The sequence below is a fragment of the Saccopteryx leptura genome, chromosome 1 (assembly GCF_036850995.1).
Source record: "Saccopteryx leptura isolate mSacLep1 chromosome 1, mSacLep1_pri_phased_curated, whole genome shotgun sequence".
Taxonomy (NCBI): Eukaryota; Metazoa; Chordata; class Mammalia; order Chiroptera; family Emballonuridae; genus Saccopteryx; species Saccopteryx leptura.
In genome coordinates this window covers 19,973,624-19,995,560 of record NC_089503.1, presented here as the reverse complement: position 1 = coordinate 19,995,560, position 21,937 = coordinate 19,973,624, and the positions used below count along the sequence as shown (strand labels likewise).

Here is a 21,937-nt window from a genome sequence, read left to right as displayed (position 1 = left end):
CTGAAAATTCACCTCCAGTTCTGAGAAATTGATGTGTTTTATATTTTTAACTATTTTCCCCGTTTTCTCCTTCCTTAATTTTCTCATCTTTTCTGTCCTATTATCTCTTTTTGCTTTAACGGTCTTTTTGTTTTTATTTCTTAGATATTTTCTCAATTTATCTAATAACCTCTTTTGATATTTTTTAGTTGTTCACTTTTAATTTCTAATTTTTTCTTGTCTTCTAGTTAATCTTTTTATATAGCTTCCTATTCTTGTTTTTTTTTTTTTTTCCTTAAGGATACAGTACTTTCCCTGAAGATATTTATAGTTTTACTTTAATTTTTCTTTAGCTTCTTATGTTGTTTATTTACTTTGAATTCCTTTTTCATCTTGTTAAATTTATCTTTCGTATTGGAAACTTTCTTTAATAACCTGTTTCTCAGCAGTCTGTTCTTATTTAAGAATGAGACACTCAAAGCTGATTAGAAGGTCTTTGTACATGGATCAGGCCTGTGAACTGATAGGCTTTCCTTAGGTTAAGAGGATGGGAACCTGGTTGTTTGGCCCAATGTCAGTATTCCTGGGCTATTTCTGTTGGATTGGTTCATTGATCCAGAGCATAATCTCCGCCACGGAAGCACGGGAGAGAATGGTAAGTGTGGACTACGAGCGCTTTGGGAGCTGAATGGAGGACAGAGAAGGCTCTCCTTTATTTCACAGATGATCACTTAATCTGCTCTCTTCAGTATGGTGCCTCACCCTGCCTTCCATGCCTCGTGTCTCTAAGCATTGAGTCTCTCTTGTTCGTTTTCTCCAGAGAATAAACCACCTTCACCTACTTAGGCGGACAGCGGGAGTGTTGGCCTTCCTGTGTAAGGGATCTTGGGATCAACTGTTACTTATTTCTGTTTTCAGAGTTCCTCTTTCCTGGACGATTAGTACCTCCAGTATCTGAGTCTTCTTGTTATTATCCTTGGAAGGTTTAGCTATTTTTGCTTTGCTAGGAAGTTTATGTTTCATTGTCTGCATTTTGTCATTTGATTAATCAGTCCTAAATTCTCTATCTTTTTACTTTAACTTTTTATTTGGACATAATTCCAGACTTAAAATTCCAGAGATAGTACAGAGAGTTTCTGTACATACTTTATCCATATTCCTCATGGTTCAAATTTTGTCATATTTCCTTTATTCTTTTCTCTCTATATGTGTGTATGTTGTGTGTATGAATGTATATACATGGGAGGGCAGAAGTAGGTTTACTATTGTGGGTGAACAAAACAGTTTATTCTTGTTATTTTTTATTATTTTATTTTTCATACAAAAAACTGTAAACCTATTTTTGCCGACTTCTGTATATGTACACACATTTTTCTGAGCCGTTTGGAAGTTGCAGATATGATGCACCTTCACTGATAAACACTTCTTGTGTGGGATCACAGTACAGTTATCAAAATCATCCAGAAATAAACATTGTCACAATATTATTTAATTTGTAGACCTTATTTAGATTTTACCATTTATTCTAATAATGTCCATTATTGCAAAAGAAAATTCCAGACCCATGCATTGCATTTAGTTGTCATGTTTCTTTTCTTTTTTTTATCGAGAGGCAGAGAGGTGGAGAGACAGACTCCTGCATGCACCCTGACTGGGATCCACATGGCAACTCCCATCTGGGGCCCACGCTCTGCCCATGTGGGGCTGCTGCTCTGTTGCTCGGCAGATGAGCTATTCTAGTGCCTGAGGCAAGGCCATGGAGCCATCTTCAGTGCCTAGGGCCACCTTGCTCATTCAAGCTGTGGCTTCAGGAGGGAGAGGGGGGAGAGAGAGAGAGAGAGGAAGAGAGAAGTGAGAGGGGAAGGGGTGGAGGAGCAGATGGTCACATCTCCTGTATACCATGTCTGGGAATCAAACCCAGGACTTCTACATACCTGGCCAATGCTCTACCGCTGAGCCAACCTTTAGCTCCTTTGACAATTTGTCTTTGTCTTGCATGACATTGACATTTTTGAAGAGAACATGTCAGTTATTTCATAAGATTTGGGTTTGTTTGATGTTTTTGTATATAAATAATGCATTCAATTTTCAAATTATTGAAATTCACATTATGCAGTTTTGTTTTGTTTTTTTGTTTTGTTTTTTTTTAATAATTTTATTTTTTTAATGGGGTGATATCAATAAATCAGGATACATATATTCAAAGATAACAAGTCCAGGTTATCTTGTCGTTCAATTATGTTGCATACCCACCACCCAAAGTCAGATTGTCCTCTGTCACCTTCTATCTTGTTTTCTTTGTGCCCCTCCCCACCCCCTCTCCCTCTCCCATTCCCCCCTCCCCCCCGTAACCACCACACTCTTATCACACATTATGCAGTTTTGACAGTAATATCACAAAAGTGATAATATGTTCTCAGTGTATCATATTGGAGGACACATGTCAATCTGGCCCATTACTGGTGGTGATAACTTCAGTCACAGGTTTTGGCTGGATTTCTCCAATGTAAAGTTACTAATTGTTTTTAATTAGTGAGGAAATACTTTGAGACTATAAATATCCCATTGCTTCTCCAACTTTTTACTCACTAGATTTAGTATCCTCTGATGATTTCTTGCCTGAATCAATTGTTATAATGGTTGCCATATGGTGATTAAAAACTTTTTTAAAATATATTGATTTGAGAGAGAGAGAATCATCGATTTTTTTGTTCCACTTATTTATGCATTCATTGGTTTCTCTTTGTGTGTGCCCTGACTGGGGATCGAACCCACAACCTTGATGCCAGGTCGACACTCTAGTCTAACCAACTGAACTTGGCTTGGGCCAAATAATGATTTTCTAATTTCCATTTTCTCTGCTTTTGAGAATGTTTTTTCCTTAAGCTTAGAATTCATATCTTTAATCAGTTTTGGAAAATTCTTAGTTTTTTTCTTTTTGACTATTACATAGGCGTCATGCTCACCAATCTTTCCTTTTGGAATCCCATTAAATGTGTGTAGACCTCTTTCATTCTGTTTTTATATTTCTCAGGTTTTTTCTCTCACATTTTTCACATTTTTCATCTCTTTGCATGCTGCCTAATTTTTCACAACTAATGTGCTGTTTTCTTCAGCTATGACCAGTGTGTTTTTATCCATTCTTGGAGATTTAATTTTCAGTGGTTCTTTCTAGAAGCTCTATTATTTTTTAAGTATGCCTGCCAGTTTTTTTCAGTGTCTTTTATATGTTTTTAATTTATTATTTTCTATCTTTATATTCTCCAGTTTTTAACTTTCTTATAAGGTCTCTAATCCTGTCATTTGCCCTCTGCTTGTTGCTTTTGTTGCATTGTTTCCTTATTTGTTTTATAATTTTGGAATGTGAATTCATCTTCCATAAGGCTTTCTGTGAAATTCTTTGCCACCGGGGATAAGAAGACATTTTTCCAGTGAGTTTGGTAGTTCTTGTTTTTTGTATTTTCCCTGTTTCTGCCAGGTGTTCCAGACCTATTGAAGAGATAAATCACCTTTTTAAAAACATTAATTTTTCAGCAGGAGTCTTCCATACTACACAGATCGAGTTCATTTAATCCCCAGGTAGAGTTTTTATTTATCACACCAGTGAAATCGTCCTCTGTACCGTAGCTGACCTCTATAATACAGCCGGGGGCGGCCAGCAAACATTTTTATGCCCAAGTCAGAGTGTTTTCAGTCTTACATATTAGGTAACAGATTCAGGGATGATGACTGCATATTTGAAGGCCATGCTCTAAGAATAATGCAAATCTTTTATATTATCAAAGAACTGTTTTTCTTAACATATCAAAGTACGAACCAGTATAAATCAATGATGTGTTTTGTGTTTTTTGGGCTCCTACTTTATTGTATTCAACCATTTAATTGATTAGGCAGTATCTTAAACCATCTTACCATAGATATATTTAGTGAAATTTATTACTTGCAGACTGATATAACTCATGAATTATTAAAAGCATCAGCATATGGAACCTGCTCTTTTCTCATTCCAAATTCTTTTAATATGGCTTATGTTGAGCCATTCGACTGGCTTCTGTCCATCCCACTGATGGAAGCCGCAGCCAGACCAGGGTTCTTATAAATGATTGGCTTCTCTTCTAAGCAAGAGGAAGATGAAATGTCAACTTTTTCCTTTACTACCTGAAAAGCAATCAGTGGCAACCTTTCCTGCTCTTCTTGACAGTAGTTTGGCTTTACAGAAGAAGGGTGGGCATTGAGCCAAATGTGAATTTCAGTGCTATATAAAGAAGAAAAGTTAAGTAGCTGAACCTCAGATAATAACTGGAAATTTCAGAGAGGCATTCAGATGGGTTTAACCTGTGAGTCTTCAGTAAGCTAACTATAGCTCAGAAATTCCTGAACTGCGAGTTTTAAGCCCTTCTTTCTGGTGATGATCCGAGGCACCTGAGGTTACTGACTAACCCTCTCTTTGTAGCAGTTTGCTCATCTGTAGGTCTGGGTTTAGGGAAGAACAGAGTGACCGATTTCCAATTACCAGTCAAGGTCACTGAAAAAAAAAAAGGACATTTTGGACTCAATGCTGAGTTTAAGCTATCTATTTGCTTGACCACGTGCTTTCTTATCTCTTTGAAGTTCAGTGTCCTTATCTGTAAAATGGGAGTATTATTTCACTGGGTTATTATGAAATATTAACGAAATAATACTTGCGGAACTATTTTGTAAGTGGTGTAGTGCTATAAAGAATGAAATGTGGTTGATGTAAAGCTGCTAGTTTGGTGCTTTATCCCATGGAGACATAGGTTTCAGATTTGGATGGGACTCTGGAGGTGGAAATTGGAATTTACCGGAGGGCATTTTTATACCCAGATAGGCTCTATTGTATATTTTCTTTGTTTAATCCTCACAACCCCAAGAATAGTATTCTGTTAGCTCCATTCTTACAGATGAAGAAAATGAGACTGACTTATTTTTAAGATATACCTCTCCATATCCTATTTTATAAATGAGAAAATGGAGGTCTGGAGAAGTATGGTGATTTGTTTAATGCAGAGATGTCTCAGTTCATCGTTCCATCCATTATGATCTACTGCCATGTTTTTTTCATAATTGTTTTTTATCTTGTATACCCTTGATCCCAGAATTAAAGAAGGAACACAATAGTGTATAATTAGATTGACAGGGTAAATATAGAAAGACTTCTGTCACTGGCATTATGATAGATTACATGTGCTAAGTGACCTTCCCAACTGAACAATTAAAATGCTGAATGAAGTATTAATGAAGCAGTTTTAGCCTATTGCTAAGCTTGCATGGAGGTTTATTTGTTGATTCCCTAAACCAAGTGAAACTAGGTATCCTGGTAGGTGAGTGAGAGCCAAAACCGTTTTTGCTGTGGACATATTTGCAAGTTTGAGGAGCTGGAGTGTCTACCTGAAAACTGTATGAAGTAGGGGACGGGGCAAGATTGCAAGCCCGTGCGTTGGAGGATCTAACAAGAGCTTCCTGGGTGAAGCCAGAGAACTGAAAGACTGTAGAGTACAGAAAAGGAAATGTGTATTGACCAAGGCGTTGGGAACTATAGCCATAAGCCCCCTTCACATGGTTTGTGGTCCAAATTCATACCTCAGGGTGGTCCAAATAAACCTTAAGAGGAGAGTGTCATTGAAAGTAGCCCTGAGTTGACAGGGACCAGCAGAAGTAGACCCAAACCCTGTCTGTCTTGAGAATCTCTGCTTCAGTCTGGGTCACAAATAATTTTTACAAGGTGTCTAGGGAAAATGAGTGGCTCACTGTTACAAACCACAAGACCATCAAACAAGGTGGTAGCATGAGTGAGAACCAGCAGAAGCACACCTGCAAGGACTGCAGATTATTAGATTAGATTATTCGATTCCAAAGAATTATTCAGAGTGCAGCCCAATGAAACAAAGAGATGTGAAGGCGTCCTGGAGTGACCGAGTGATGGGGAGAACCAAAGAACAGAGTTCAGCAGTGTCTCCTCAGGGTTCCAGAGGAGAGGGAGAAAAAGAAAAAGAAAAATCTTAAATGCACCCGGAGGAACCTGAGTTAGTCCCTGCGGCTCGGTCTCTTTTGGATGTCAGACAGTCACAGTACCTGCTACTCCAGTACACCCAGATGTAGTTAGATACGTTCCAACTCCACCATATAGAAAACTTATTTATGAGCAGATTACTGTAAGTAAATTGTAGGAATTCTAAATTGATCATTTATTCTGTCCCTTAGTTGACTCTGCAGCACTAAAGGTATTTCTAGCCTTTGATTTTGTCATCATTCGCGTGCCTGTTGAATGTAAAGTCAGTGAGATTCGGCCATCAGTGTTACGTTTTTCAGACCAGTCAGTTATTTTTTGTTGGTGGAGTGCACTAAAGACATCATGCAGCAAGTAGGCTTCAGACTTGTCCGAATCTTTTCTCTCTCGAGCCTGCTAAAGACATCGTTCAGTCTTGCAGTTCTCTGGTTTCCCGAGTCAGTGCGCGCTCGAGTGTTGTGTGCGAGTCACTGAGGCTGCACTGAGGTTGCCTTAATGGTTAAGGAACGTGGGCCGCATTACTGATCGCCCTTTCAGATCTCCCAGTGACCATTATCATAAATATCATCTCACCGTTTTGGACGGGACACCACCCTTATGCACGTTAGTAATATGATGCTAATGCTTAACCCTTTCGTTGCTTTGTGTGCTTCAGAGGCCTTGCCTTACCACCACTGATAGGGAGTCTGTTTGAACCCAGAGGAAAAATGAAAGGGTTAACTCCTTTTGCTTTTGCCCTTTGACCACTTCAGGATGAGAGGCATGATGAAATACTTTTCAAAGTCTTCAGTGGAAACACATCATGCATAATTGGAGCAAAAAAGAATAAATCAAAGCTTTTCCCCCCCTTTTAGTCTGGTAATTCATAATTGAAACCACATTGAGGTAAGGGTTGATAACTTCAAAACAACCAAGGAAACTGCCCTTTCCATCAAGGTAGGGATAGGTAAGGCTACTCATTACCGGGTCTCAAAAGCTTCTGTGTACCAGGCCTGTCTTCTCTTCCTTCTCACTTTTCTGCTCAGGCAAAATACCTTTATTTAAATCTAATATGGGTTGACTCAAACATCTGTTTAATTCTCTTTTTGTCACATGAAGTTATACATAGTGACATTTTAAAAAAATCTCTGATACGGTAAGTAATAGAAATGAAAGTTTGTATCATCTTGCTTTGAGCTTGATTTCTCCTGTCTGGAATAGACTCAAAGAGTCTTTCAGTCGGTAATGGAATGTGGTTTTCCTCACTCTTGATTTTATAATCCTCCAGCAATTTCAGCAAGAATGCTTTCAGAATAGTTAGCAAAGGCCCTTTGCTCCCCACCTTTTTGTGTGGTGGCTAACCTTGGCTAGGATGGCTTAGGTTAGACTCATACAGGGCTACCATGACCTTTCCGCTAAAAGCAAGCAGAGGGGGATGGCAGGAAGGGCCTGGACAGCTTGCTTTGTGTGAGATTGCCAAAAGACACGCCTAGTTGTTTGAGCTTGACTGTCTCTCTCAAAGGAGAAGAGCCCCTTGCCTGGCTCCTAGGGCCTTCCCTTCAGGGCCTCCTGAAAACCTGACCCTCAGCTCACTCTTGCTAGTTTGTCTGTTCATGACTAGCTTGTTCAGCAGGGCTTAGTAAGCGATATGAAAGAACTTTTCTTTTTTTTAAATTTTATTTAGAAAATTAAATTTAACAGGGTGACATTGATTAACAAGTACATAGGTTTCAGGTAAGCATTTCTATAGCTTTTGAACTGTTGATTATGTTGTATACCCATCACCCAAAGTCATATAATTTTCGATCACTTTCTATATGTCCCTCTTTATACCCTTCCCCTTCGCCCCCTCCCCCACATCCCCTTTCCGTGGTAACACTTCACTTTTATCTATACTTGTGAGTCTCAGTTTTCTACCCCACCTGTGTGTGGAGAACTTTCCTAAAGCTAGCACTGTGGCCTGACAGTTATCGTGGCTACTGTGGATTACTTCTATGTGATTGCGGTTTCCCAACCTGGATTTCTCATAGAGGCTTCTACCATGGATATGTGTTGTAGGAGTGAGAAGCGAAGGGTGGACAAGAGATGCGCCAGGTGTTCTGGCTAAATGCTGGCACTGTCAGGGTGAGACACGCTTCTCTTGGTATCCCCTTCCATCTTTGGGTGAACAGTTTATTAGGTATGTTTGAAAGGTGTATTGATAACCCACATTCTGAAGGTGCCGCTGCACTATATGGGCTTCGCCCTTTTTTTAGGTCTCTTGCTGGGAACCTGGGTCTGTGCCCCATCTTGCCGTGATGGAAGTTTAATCAGAACAGAGTTAATTGCCAGTATTGTTTCCTTTTCCCTGGCAGAAGTCAGAGTCTTGAGTAAATTACGGAGTTTTAAATTTGCTTGATTTCCTGCAGAAAGTGGGGTCAAGAGGTCCCAGACTGTAGACACTCTCTTTGGTCAGCCAGCAGGGGGTCAGGTCTTAGAGGTATTTCAGAGGTGACTAAACGCCGTTTTGAAATACCTTCTCTAGGAGGCTTTTTTTCTCTGGGGCTTAGTTTGTTGACCTTACCCCAGCGAGCGGAGAGTCTGTGTGAAGGCGTACCCCCCAATTAAAGCTGCCTTTCCCCACGCCGTCTCTGGGCTCCTAAGGCAAATGGGATTGTTTGAGGAGGGAAAAAGCAATTGCACAGAAGCTTAGTTACAGATCAGCATTTCTTATTTCTGACCTTTTGAAATGGAACGTAAAGGTAGCAGTGTTAATTTATCAGTAAAACAGTACTCGGGAAAAGAAAGTTTCCAAAGCTAATCATGTGACTTATAAACTTTTGTCATACAAGGCTTTTCATGATGTGGCTTTAGCCTGCCTGACTCAGTTGCTGTCAAGTCTACTCTTCCCCTTCCCCCCTCCCCCTGCCTCCTCTGCCCTCCCCCCTCCCCCCTCCCCCTCCCTTTCCTTTCCCTCTTCCCCCTCCCCCTGCCCCCTCTGCCCTCCGTCCTCCCTCCTCCCCCTCCCTTTCCTTTCCCTCTTCCCCCCTCCCCCTGCCCACTCCCGGCTGGCTGCTGTAACCTGGTGGACTCTTCCCTGTCCTGCAAGCAGATCTTAGCACTGCTGCCCTGTTTGCCTTCCAACTTCCTTGGCCAGCACTCTCCTGCTTATCCTTAGACTCAAGGGTTCCCCCGGTGGAGACCTTTATGTCCCCATGGGACTTTAATACCTCGCTTTTAGTACTTGTTCTTTGTAATTTATCTTTCTACCAGGCTGTCTTCCCCACTGGGTTATGAACAACTGAAGGGAAGGAGTTTGTTTATCCCTGCATTTGAACTATTCTAGGTAGCCTGACCTGTGGTGGTGCAGTGGATAAAGCGTCGACCTGGAAATGCTGAGGTCGCCGGTTCAAAACCCTGGGCTTGCCAGGTCAAGGCACATATGGGAGTTGATGCTTCCAGCTCCTCCCCCCTTCTCTCTCTCTGTCTCCGCCCCCCCCCCCTCTCTGTCTCTCCTCTCTAAAAATGAATAAGTAAAAAAAAATTTAAAAAAAGAACTATTCTAGGCTTATAGTATGTGCTCAGGAGATGTTGAGATGTTGCCTGAATGCATGAGTACCAGAAATAGTATTGGGAGGAATGATGGCTGGGTGGCTAATCCCCTGTTGTAGCAGCCAAGAAGAGAACAAATTGGAGAGTGCTGGAAGATTTTCTGTGATTGTTTTACACTGCCATTCACAGAATTCTGTGTTGAATCCTCTGCTAAGTGCATTGGTTCATAATCACATTTAGTCATCCTCACCCTGGGAGGTAGGTACTGTCGCTTCCCGTGTTATAGATGAGGAAACTGACTCGAAGTAGCTTTACACGTTACAGCACTAGTGACTGCAGGGGTCCAGATGCACACTGGTAAATATCCTAGTCCTACACTTCTTTAGAATACTTAGCACAGTAAGATTCTTGGTAAGTGCTTTCAAATGAATGAACTGGGTTGGAAATCATTTCAGAATTCATGATGTCGCTCATGTAAGTGTACATCAGCTGCTCACATCCACGCAGAAGAGGACAGAATGGATGACCTCGGTCATTTGGGTTTAGCTTAGTAACTTTAAACATGTTTTTACAGAGCAGTGCTGGGCACTGTGTCGGGTGCTGGCTGTTGCAGTGCTTATGGCTCCTGCTTTCATGGCGCTTTCAAGATAGTTAAAATATCAAGAGTAGGAAGGAAAATTGTAAATAAACAGTGCATTTGGAGGAGAAGAAGCAGAGGTGGAGAGCCAGGAACACTGGGACCCTAAAGCACTGTAACGAAAGGCCGTGAAGGATTTCACTTCAGATTCTCAGAGCTGGAAGAGACCGCACGGTTGCTGAGGCTGCTGCCCAGCCCGCTCTGAGACTTGCAGGAAGAAAGCCCAGAGAAACTCACCCGCCCGAGATCGGCCACTGGCTGTTGTTTATCGCGTGCGTGTCCATGGTCAGGTACTTTACAGCTATGCCTGTTTACTTTTTTTTTTAACAATTTTATTTGTTCCTTTAAGATTTTTAAAATTTATTTATTTTAAAGAGAAGAGAGAAGCGAGAGAGAGAGAGAGAGAGAGAGAGGGAGAGAGAGAGAAGGGGGGAGGAGCAGGAAGTATCATCAACTTCCATATGCGCCTTGACCAGGCAAGTCTGGGGTTTTGAACCTGCGACCTCAGCATTGCAGGTCGATGCTTTATCCTCTGCGCCACCACTGGTCATGTGCCTGTTTACTTTTATTAACAACCTCTGGGTTGTCAAATAATCATTAAGAAGTGATAATAATTAAGGAATTATCATTATGCCAAGTGGTGCTATCTAGAAAACTGGTAGTAGTATGATTTTCTAGATACGGAAGCTGAGTTGCAGGAGAGGCGAAGTGCATGGCCCAGGTCATGCTGCTGGCTTAAGGGAAGGCACCTGGCTGCAGGTTAAGGACTCGTGATTCCAAAACACTCTGAGCATGCGACTCACTCTATGAAGCCCTTTGTGTCAACGCGGCGTTTCTCCTGCAGTAAAGCAACGGGCGTATCATAGCAAATAGACTCTCAGTAGCTTGTATGCTGCCCCCACGTTCATCTCAGTGCTTGTACTGGTGGAGGTGTGTTGCCAAGATTTCAATCCTTGACACACTCTGTCTCCTCAGTATGTGGCCTTCTGCGGCTGCTCCTGTTTTCAAGCCCTATTTGGTATGCAGTGAGCAGTGTGGAAAAATTGAGCACCAGGACGAGTTACTGTCTGCTTCCCACACGCCCCTTCTTCCTCTCTCCCCCCCATACCCCGCCACTTCCTGAAGGGAGCTGGCGGACAGAAGGAGACAGGCTCAGCTGTCACGCCAGAGACTGGTGCCTCGGCCTGCCAGGGCCCTGCAGTCTGGGCTGGGCTGCCTTTCAAGGGGCGCCTCCATATTTCTGAAGCCAAGCTTTTCCTCTCTCAGGGAATTCTCTTTTTTTAACGTCACAAAGGCATTTGAGTGTGCTGGCATTCCCTGCTTCTCTCAAAAAACAGACCTTATTTTGTTGGTGTTTTAATAGTTTTTCCTCTGTGTCAGAGGTGTGTTTACCTTTTTCAATTTATGTACTTCCTTGTGTCACTGATACATAGTTGGTGTGTTTGTATTCCATATCTCTCCAAAACCATGGTTGTGGTAGCCTCTTGCGGACTGGTGCAGATTTGTTTATCAAGGATAAAGACTTGCAGCATTTCTGTTTCAGGGAAGAGCTAGAAATAATGAACTCTGGAGTTACCCACAGTTCCAGTTTCCAAAGTCGATAAAGCGGATGGTTATGGCAGAGGGTGGGTTGGGATGGTTATGGTAGGAGGGCATGGGGCTGGGCCGTGGACCACCACCATCTGTGTTCTGGAGTCGATGGCGTGGCTGTTTCCTCATCTGTCACTCACAGGTTATGTAACCTTGAACATTATTTACTCTCTCTCCTTCCTTCCTTCCTTCTTTTTCCTTCCTTCCTTCCTTCCTTCCTTCCTTCCTTCCTTCCTTCCTTCCTTCCTTCCTTCCTTCCTTCCTTCCCTCCCTCCCTCCCTCCCTCCCTCCCTCCCTCCCTCCCTCCCTCCCTTTTAATTGGTAAAACATGATTAGGCAATCATTCACTATTTCTAATTCTATAGTTTCATCATCTGTAAAATGAGAATAACGACTGTATTTTTCTTGGGGGATATTGTAAGGCTCTAAGAGATACTCCGTGTAAAGCATAGTACCTGATACTCAGCAAGTATGTGCTCACTAAATCTTGACAGTTTGAACATCACAAATTAAATTATTTTACACACTTTAAAAAATATTTTTTTGTTTCTTTTCCACTTAGATGATGTTTTTGAACACAAGTATAGATGAGTGGGTTGGGATGGTTATGGCAGAGGGTGAACCTTGGAGATTAATTGTGACTTAAGCACAGGACTACTTACTGGCTTCGGTTTCCATAAAAGTCAGGAAGATTTGAAGAATAAGATTTGAGGAAGAAAACTTAAGAGGGGTTCCTATAAATGTAATCAGATGCTAAGACACAAATACTAATATTCAGACACCTTCCTAAGGATACAACTTAATGTCAAAGTTTGATGTCATGGAAACAGAAAGTCAGCATTAAGAAGATAACCTTTCCTAGTGTGTCTCTTTGTTATGAACTCTAATTATGGCCTGTTGTGGACATTTTGGCTTTAATATCCTGATTACATTAGGACTCCAGGAAAACCATGCAGCCTCCTGAGTTCCCATCCCATGTGTATTCCATGTGTTTGTGTACATTTCCTGCCCCACACTGTTACATCTGGCAAACAGCTGTTGTCATATACGTGGTGATGGGCGTCCATCAGTGATATGGATGAGGCTGACAAGGAACCTTGGGAATCCCAGCTTATGAAAGATGCTCAGGGAGTGAAAGCATTTCATATTCAGCCACCTTCTGGCAGAGATGAAGTTAGGTCCTGGGCTTTTCACATGACAACATAGAATGTGAATGTAATAATGCCACTGAATTGTGCTTAAAAAATGGTTACAATAGAAGTTCATGTTATATTTTACTAGTTTTTAAAATTTATATACTGTATAACATACCAAAACTCATTATATTCTTTAAATGAGTAGATATATTTTAATGAAGCTATTTTAAAATGTAAGAATGTTTTAAAATCTTATTCTCTTCTCAGTATAAAAATACTTTTGCTTACATTGCTGCTGCATTAAAAATTGGTTAACATTTTAATAATAGCAAAGAAATTGAATTGCTTTCATTACTTTCTAAACATTCTTTGAAAGAATTGCAAACTGTGGAGCTGTCCGTTGTAAGAATTGTACAGTGAACTCACTTGCTGCTCACCTAGCCTCCACATTTTGTCTGTTCACATTCTTCATCTCCAGTATTCAGAAGTGTTGTGCTTTGATACGTATGCCTGTGGGTTTTGTTTCATTGTTTTGTTTCAATGTTTGTCTTTTTTTTAATTTGATGTGCTCATTACTTACTGGGCCCGCCCCTTTCAAGTTGAAAGCTCGTGTCTCTCATATCTTTTGTTCCAAGAACTTATTTAACTTCTTTGATAGTTTTGTTTCTTCCATGTTCTGTGGTAGCTTTTCTTTCTTTTAGGAACCTCCTATTAGGTGGATGTTGGACCTCCCAGACTTTCTCATCTTTTCTATCCTGTTTCTCTTGTCTTTGTTCACTAGGCGGGGCTATGTTATCATCTTTATCTTTCAATTCTTCCTTTTACATAGTTTTAAGCTATCAAGTTTTAACATCTGAGAGTTCTCTCCTGTTCTCTGTAGGTCTTTTTAAATACAAATAGCAATTTATTCTTACTTCATGGGTGAAAAATCATCTCTTTCTGAGGATATCATTGTTGGTGGTGTTCTCATTTCCTTCTGCTTCCGTTGTCTGTTTCTTCTGAGTTACTGCTTTTCTGTGAGTTTGTTTGGTTTCTGTCATTCGTGCTGAAGATGCTCTTGAAATGTGTGTGATCTAGGATCTGTTCATGGTTAAGAGGGAAGCACCGAACACTTGGTCGGACGTTCTCTGTGTGAGAGCAAGCTTGCTGCCGAAGGCTGGGCTGGAAGACGGCAGAGCAGCGAGCTCGCCACACTCTGCTGGCGTTCTGGGAACCGCAGGGCAAGAAGGCTGCGGGGCTTGTCATTCAGGATACAGATTTTTTAAAATATTGATTGATTGATTTTAGAGAGATAATAAGGGAGAGAGCTAGAGAGACAGAAACATTGATCTGTTCTTTTATGTGCCCTGACTGGGGATTGAACCCACAACTTTGGTGTATCAGATGATGCTCTAACCAATTGAGCTATTTTAACCTGCATTTTCCTTTCAGCTGGGCCTGTGTTTCTGTGTCTGGAGCTTCATTTTCCTCAGAGAATAAACTGCCCCTGTCCAGCAAGGGTGGGGAGAAGAGTTGAGTTCTGGCTGGGGGTTGGGGTTCGGAGAAGGGAGGGTTCGTGAGTCTGGGTCTCTCGTTGCTCCTTACATGTGCTTCTAACTAGTCCTCCGCTTTCAGCCCTACCTGTCCTCTGACCCTCACAGGTGCCCACTGAGTCTAATTGCTGAGCCTTTGTGGGGTCCAACAGTTCGACCTGGAATCCTATTGGCTCCCCCTTTGTAGGAACTCAGTTTCAGCGCTCACTCCCTGCTCTGTGGCCGCTTCCCTGGCCTCTTCCAGAAGTGTGTTAATACTGCTCATCAGCTGCTCTCCCTTCTCTCGTTCTGTTGTCACTGTAAATTTGTCTGTCATATTTATTAACTGTCGTTTTAGTGGGTTTGGGGAGGGAATAGAGATAAATGCATGGGTTTAATCTGCCATGTTTAACTAGAAATCTCTCCCCGGCTGCACAGATTCTCTGCTCTGTTTTTAATGATGTCAGAGCCAAACCAAATTATAGGAGCTAATATGAATTTTGAGGAAGGGAAGACTTTGAGCAGTTGCTTAGCTCTTGAATTGGTCATGGTAACAGCCATCAAACTTCCCATGTTCGCTCTTATCGGTGTTGGGAAAGAGATCAGCCCCGTCGCTGCGAGAGCCTTCTCTGACCCACATTTATCTGTTCTCTTGCAGAAGTGGGGTAGTGTGAGCAACCCACTCTTCCTCCCTCTGATACCACCACAGTCTCAAGGTTTTACTGCCATCGTCCTCACCTACGACCGAGTGGAGAGTCTCTTCCGGGTCATCACTGAAGTGTCCAAGGTGCCCAGTCTGTCCAAACTGCTGGTCGTCTGGAATAACCAGAATAAAAGCCCTCCAGAAGGTGAGAGGTGTGGGGAGATGGTGTGCTCGGGAAAGGGCTGGTGTGGGTGTCAGTGTTGCTCTCAGCTAGATCCATTATGGCCAGCCAAGCCATCTGCATCCTTTGCTTGGAATGAATTTTCCTGCTTTGTCAGCAATAATGCCATTTCGGAGGCAGCCTGAGCCTACTTTTATCAGTCATTTCATTCTTGTTCTGGGGTGGCCCCTTTAACTTCAAACCTATGGCGTGTTCTGTAGCCACAAGTGTTTGAGGGCTTAGGCATCAGCAGGATCAAAGGCCATCAGCCTTGGGAAAACAGACTCCGGCTTCCCCCAGCCTCTCAGCTGATTTGTTTACATGGAAACGGAGTTTAAAAGGCATTAGTTTTCTCCTTCCTTATCTCCGCTCTCTGATACTGTGCTCTTCACAAAAAAGGATGGCCTCACCTCTGATTGGGAAAGTCAGCAAAGCGCTCTCCCAGACGTGGGATCAGCTCCTTCAGTGAGCGCTTGCCGGAGGCTCCCATTGGTTCATCCTTAACCACCTTGTACCTCTCCTTGACCACCCTTGCAATCTCCTGGCTGGCAGCGAGGGTTGGAGACTATTTGATTAATTGGATTTGTTTTTAATTCAGAATGCACAGAGTATGTTCCACCTGCATTTAGTTTCTCATTCAGTCCGTCTATTACTGATCCTAATCCCGGGGACTTCAAAGCTTCTGCCCTTTATAGCCTATTAAAGCCAGGAAGTTTCTGATGGATTAGAGCAAGGAATGAGTTTGAAGTTTGTAATGTGCACCACTATCACCGATAAGGTCTAGTTTATTGCCTGACAGTAGTATCTGCACTTTTTATGGCTATTCCCTTTTAATTGGTTGTACTGAAGTCGGCATAGGCAGCCCTGGAAACTTCAGTAATAGATCTGCCGTCTAGGCTGGAAGAAGACCATATTTCTGTCTGTCAGGCAAATCAGAAATTGCTTCAAGAAAATTCTTCAGTTCCTCCTGAGACATTTATAACTTGTCACTCAGTGGAAGAATCTGTGTTCTGAGAGAATCATGTACTTCCTTTGTAGGTTTAGAGAGCCATGGGGTGTGAGTAAACAGAATAGCATTTTAAATAAAGGTCTGTCTGGTATTAGGTCTGAATCATGCTGCTTTTTTAAAAATTATCTTTTTATGTCAAGTTTTCTTCTTCACATCTAATTTCATTGTGTTCAGTTCTCGGTGGAGAGAGAAAGGGAAGGTGCTGGCGTCCTCTAAGGAGGGAGGAAGAGACTGACAGGCAGGACAAGGTAGAGAAGACAGAAGGGGGACCTCTAACAGTGCGCTTGGGTCCATCCTCCCGGTCCCCTCTCCCCCAGGTGGGGGGATGGGCTGGCGCTGCATTGCTGAGCAGTCCTCATTTATCAAGGGGGGTCCTGTTGTAGGACCCGCAGCTGCTGCAGAAAGCACGTTATCCTGCTGCCTCCACAGCCGTGCATTTGCTCCTGCTCAGAGACCAGCAGCTCTCAGAGAGCATCTCAGCTCCCACCCTCCACCCCCACCCTGGGGCGGGGGACAGAGCGCAGAGTCTGGTGCTCAGTGCGAAGGAGGCTTCTCCTCCTCAGAAAGCTTGGCTAGCCACTTTGGTGAATGACTCGTGGTGAATTTGAGTCCCTTCTTTTGGGCATGTATCATTGTAAAGTGCGCAAAAGGGAAACCTTTCTCTTCTTTCTTGGTCCAAGCCCCACATTGACATAACTAAATGTAAACCCAGGTTTTGGAGCAGGGTTTTCAGTTTTAATTTCTGGTAGACCCTACTAAAATGTAGTGGTTAATTTTATGACCTAGAGTCTGGTTTATTTTTTTGAGATATTTTGGCTCCAGGGAGGAAAGAAAGCCCTCAACTGCTGAGGCCCTAATTTTGACACATTTAGAGAGCAGACCAGCCTGTTTCTAACAGTGGTTTTAGGTGCGGGCTCTGGCCCCGGAATGTGCTTGTTTGGGGAGAACGTGAACCCTGTGTAATCTTCTGTTGGGTGTTTGTTCAGTTGGTAAACGGGGCTGTCAGCTCTGGCTCTAATGCCAGCGGAGGCATCTGATTTTTCATGTACGGCATTAGTAACATATATGTTTTTTAAAAAGCAAGTCCAAGGCTTTGAAATATTAGAGGCAAAAGTGATGTTTTTCACTTTCTCTACATTTACTAAAATAAATATTGTGGTTAACATGTCTGCTGCTGAGAGAATTAGTGTAGGCAGAAATCCTCCCCCCCCCCCCTCTTTTTTTTTACTTTCTAATCCAACCAAATATTTTTTCTTTTTGGTTATATTTGAGTCTAAATTGCTTGGTTTGAAGTTTAAGTAAATACTTAGACTAGGCAATAGAAATTTCCAGTGAGCTTTCGTCACGTTGGTTTTGAGCCCTGTCAGCAAGAAGAGGCAAGCCACTGCCTGTCTCCTCGCCAGCTCCTCAGTTTCCATACTTGATGGATGCTCAAGTTATTTGGGTTGGCCCCTGGCCTCAGTCTGTGAAGTATGCTCTTATATTGTCCATTTCAGATAGGGTGACCTCAGCTTTCTTTTTTAAGTGATTTCAGTTTTTTTTTCTTATTCTTCTCCAAGTGAGAAGGGAGATAGACAGACTCTCGCATGCACCCCAACCGGGATCCACCTGGCAACTCCCATCTGGGGCTGGTGCTCTACCCATCTGGGGCCATATTCACAACCGAGCTATTTTTAGCACCAGGGGTGGAGGCTGAGCCATCCTCAGCACCTGGGGCCAATACACTTAAACCAATCAAGCCATGGCTATGGGAAGAGGAGGGAGGAAGGGGGGGAGGGAGGAAGGGAGGGAGAGGGAGAGAGGGAGAGAGAGAGAGAGGGAGAGAGGGAGAGAAGAGGGAGGGGAAGAGGTGGAAAAGCAGATGGTCACTTCTCCTACGTGCCCTGACCAGGAATTAAACCACATGCTGGGCTGACACTTGACCGCTGAGCCAACTAGCCAGGGCCCTGATTTCAGTTTTAAATTTAAATTGATCTCAGAAGCTCCGAGCTTTACCCTTGCAAGTTTCATAGTTCTTAGTAGGCAGGATGGCACTGGCTGAGCCTGTCAGGACGGTCAACTCAGAAGAGGCAACAAGGAAGCAGAAGCAGCGGCTACTTTCCTTTTGAGCTAAATTCTGTACCTGTGGGAGTTATGGTCCTGGGACAGATAGACACCAAGCAGCCCAAGCATTCTAAAGTGAGCTCAAGGTTTGTATGGAGATAATCTCATTTACTGTGTGGATCAGGTTGTGTTTGTGACAGTGATTGCCAGGATGGGATTGGGGTCATTGTCAGTCAGCCTGAGTATTTTGTGGTTTCTTTGCCAATTGGAGAAAAATCTTTGATGACATCTCTCTTGGCATCTAACGTGGAGAAAACCATTAATCAATACATGTTTTTAAAAAAATCCTTAACACAAGGCGTTCTTTTTCTCCTTTGAGCTGGATGAACTAAAGTTCGTAACTGTGAAGTTATGGCTCAGCTGTTTGTTTTTCATAAATTTAGTGTGTTTGAAAATTCTATTTTTCAGACTTCTTTCTAGTGTGAATGGAAGATGACATTTCTGTTTTGCCAGCTACAGTCACAGGATGAAGCACAGGACTCAAGGGCCTGCTGTTCCATTTAGAATTTAAAGGAGTAAGGGAAAAGAGACCCTGGGCCTGGCCTGTGGTGGCACAGCGGATAAAGCTTCGACCTGGAATGCTGAGGTCGCTGGTTTGAAATCCTGGGCTTGCCTGGTCAAGGCACATGTGGGAGTTGATGCTTCCTGCTCCTTCCCCCTTCGCCTCTCTAAAATGAATTAAAAAAATTTAAAAAGACGAAAAAAAAGAGGCCCTGCCTGGCTAAGCAGTGGAATTAGCCTCAATACTCTGGCTATGACACTGTTTCCATCTGTATCCTAAGGGGTCACCCATATTCTTCTGTCTACACCTCTTCAAGTTGTCAGTAGAGAAGAGAAGTTTATAAGACTTTACAGGAATCCATTTGGGCAGATAATGATATGATATTACTATAACCATGTATTGTATAATCCTTTATATCCTGGGAATCGGAACTGTGCCAAGTGCTTACATATATGTAAGCTCTCTAGTCCTATGGAAAAGCTGCAAGGAAACTACTACTATCCCCATTTTATAAGAATAAAATTCGGATAGTTGACAATTTGCCTGAATCACAACACTGCAAATAACAGTCAGAAGTAACACAGGTCACTCTGGACCAAAAGCACATACCCTCTGCACTAAGGGCCGCTCTGTCTGTTTAGGTGACCAGTTGGCAGCCGGAAACTCCTCGTGCCGTGTCAGTCCTCTGATTTGGAGGATCTAGAAGAACTAGGTCCTTGTCAGGGACTCAAAGACAGGCACAAAAGTAAATCTGTTGTTTTGAAAATACTAATGGAGGGGGACAAAACTTCTTCTCCCTTGTTTTTCTTTCCTACCTCATGTGCTTGTCTTGGTTATACAAACAGAATAGAAATCTCATATCAGAATTACCTGCTTAGGGCAGAGAGTAATTATAATGCTTATTATTTGATTGCTGCCCCCTTACCCCTGCCCTCCCTCCACAGAAAGGATGCTAACGCCTGAGATAATGGTGATTCCCTTTCTTGGAGACTTGTTTTATTTAAAAATGTGAAACTAAGAAACCGGGGATTCTGTTTAGAGTCTTGTCTTATGGCTACAATGGTTCACAAAGATGGAGACTCCTTTTGTCAAAGTTTTTGGCTAACAGGCCTAGGTTGGTAGAGGGAGATGTCGCCACATTTCCAGAAATGCCATGGTTCCTTCTGCGTTTCCATCTGCGTCCCACATCATCCTCTGTGACCTTCATTGCTCTCTAACACTTCCCCTTCAAAGACTCTATGGGGCCAGTTGTTCTTTATGGACATTGTCTCGGATAACTAATTCTTCAGTTATGTGTGGGCAAAACTGTGGGTTGAACAAGCTATACGCACCACCACGTGAAGGTTCAGAGCCCGTCTAGGGTGGAGGGATGTTTGTACTGAGCCAGAGCAGCCAGCCTGTGTCCTGTATGTACTGCAAAAAGAGGAACTGTTTGTCACCCCGTGAAACTGCCATGGCAAAGTTCCATGTTCTTTTGCTTTATTAGGATGTTAGATTTTATCAGTCCTAGAAATGGCAGGGATTCTGTTCATCGTACAGTAGACATAGAAGGTACCAGCTGGAGGCATGCCACTGGATTGTCAGAATAATATGCCAGATCTAACATGTATCACCTTGCCACCACTGCCTAAAGTTCAAAAAAATCCTTTGATTCTGTGAATAGACACAAATTCTCAAGGATACTGTGCTGCTAAATGCATTCATGTTGATTCTCACAGTCATTCATGGAAAGATGATGTTACTATTCCATCTTCACAGTTGAGGAAACAGGTTCAAAGTGACTGAGTTGTTCAAGATCACATGGCTAGTAATGGGTTTAAGCTGGTTCCAAAGACTGTTCTTCTGTGATCTGTGTGGTCTGCAACTGCCTCACGTGATCCTTGGACCTCAGAGGCATCTTGTTTGATTTCTCATCTGATGCCTAGTAGAAATCTGACCTAAGTTAGTACATTTCAAGTAAAAGGGCACATCATGTTGCTGAAGGCATTTCATTCCATCTTGACAAACCATCAGAAAATTCTTACCTATTTTGAGTCTAAATCAGTTGTCCTGTAACTTTCACCCAGCTGTTGATTATGACTTTTTTTTTTAATTCATTGATTTTAGTGAGAGAGGAAAGGAAAGAGAAAGAAAGAGAGAGACAAGAACATCAATCTGCTTCTGTATATGCCCTCACCTAGTATCAAACCGGCAGCCTCAGCGCTTTGGGACAATGCTCTAACCAGCTGAGCCATCCAGCTAGGGTGGTCATGGTTCTGACTTTAGAGGCCATAGAGAACAATGTAATTTTCATCTGGTAACCTTTCTGATATCGCTAGTGTATTAGTCAGGGTCTGGGCGGAAACAGAAACCACATAGTAACTTGAACAGGAAAAATTTAATGTAAAGAATTATTAACTAGTAACAGGAGATGGGTGACTACCAGGTAAAAACAACTCCAGTGATTACAGGAAATAAATTTGAGAGTTCCCCTTCTCTAACTAGGTCTAAGATACAGACTAGCCCCCTGCAAGGTGAAGTTGGCTGAGCTGCCATAGGCCGGGTCTGGCCAACGAGGAACCAGCTGTCTCCTTGGATACCCATGGGATTCAACCGGAAGCTGCCCAGGGGGTGGTGGTGAGCTGGCTGGGAACTGGGGAAGGCTTCCGTGGGGCTCACTCGGAACCACCTATGGCCAGAACCTCAGCTGAGTTGCTCTTGGTGTGTCTGTAGGACCTGCTGGCAGCTGCCCCTGGGGTGCCCCTTAGGCTTGCTGGAGATAGTGCCACTGCCTGCCTATCTGCTGGCCTAGTCCTGAAGAGGCAAGAAGGCACGAAAGCACCCCAGAACCCGGAGGAAAGGCCCCGTTTCTCCTGCAGTGTCCCTCCGTCGGCCTCTGCTGACAGAGCTTAGCACGGTGCTGGCTGGCAAGGGAAATGTCCACAGGCCTGAGCTCCAGCGTCTCTGACGGAGCGGCGGAGGCTGAGACTGAGCTGAGGGGCAGTGCATTGACAGTGGGCACACTGGTTTCTCTAGGCATTCTGTGGAATCCTGGCTTCAGGTGCCTGCACTCTCCTCATAACTCCTCCC

General features: G+C 43.0%; 1 protein-coding gene across 1 annotated transcript in view; it reads left to right on the top strand.

The window, feature by feature from the left end:
• The window catches only part of EXT2 (exostosin glycosyltransferase 2), a 157,055-nt gene that overhangs the window by 94,464 nt on the left and 40,654 nt on the right, over nt 1–21,937 (top strand). The window contains exon 9 of the mRNA XM_066362932.1: nt 15,050–15,239. Coding sequence (XP_066219029.1) covers nt 15,050–15,239 — 190 coding nt within the window. The remainder of the gene's footprint in view (nt 1–15,049; nt 15,240–21,937) is intronic.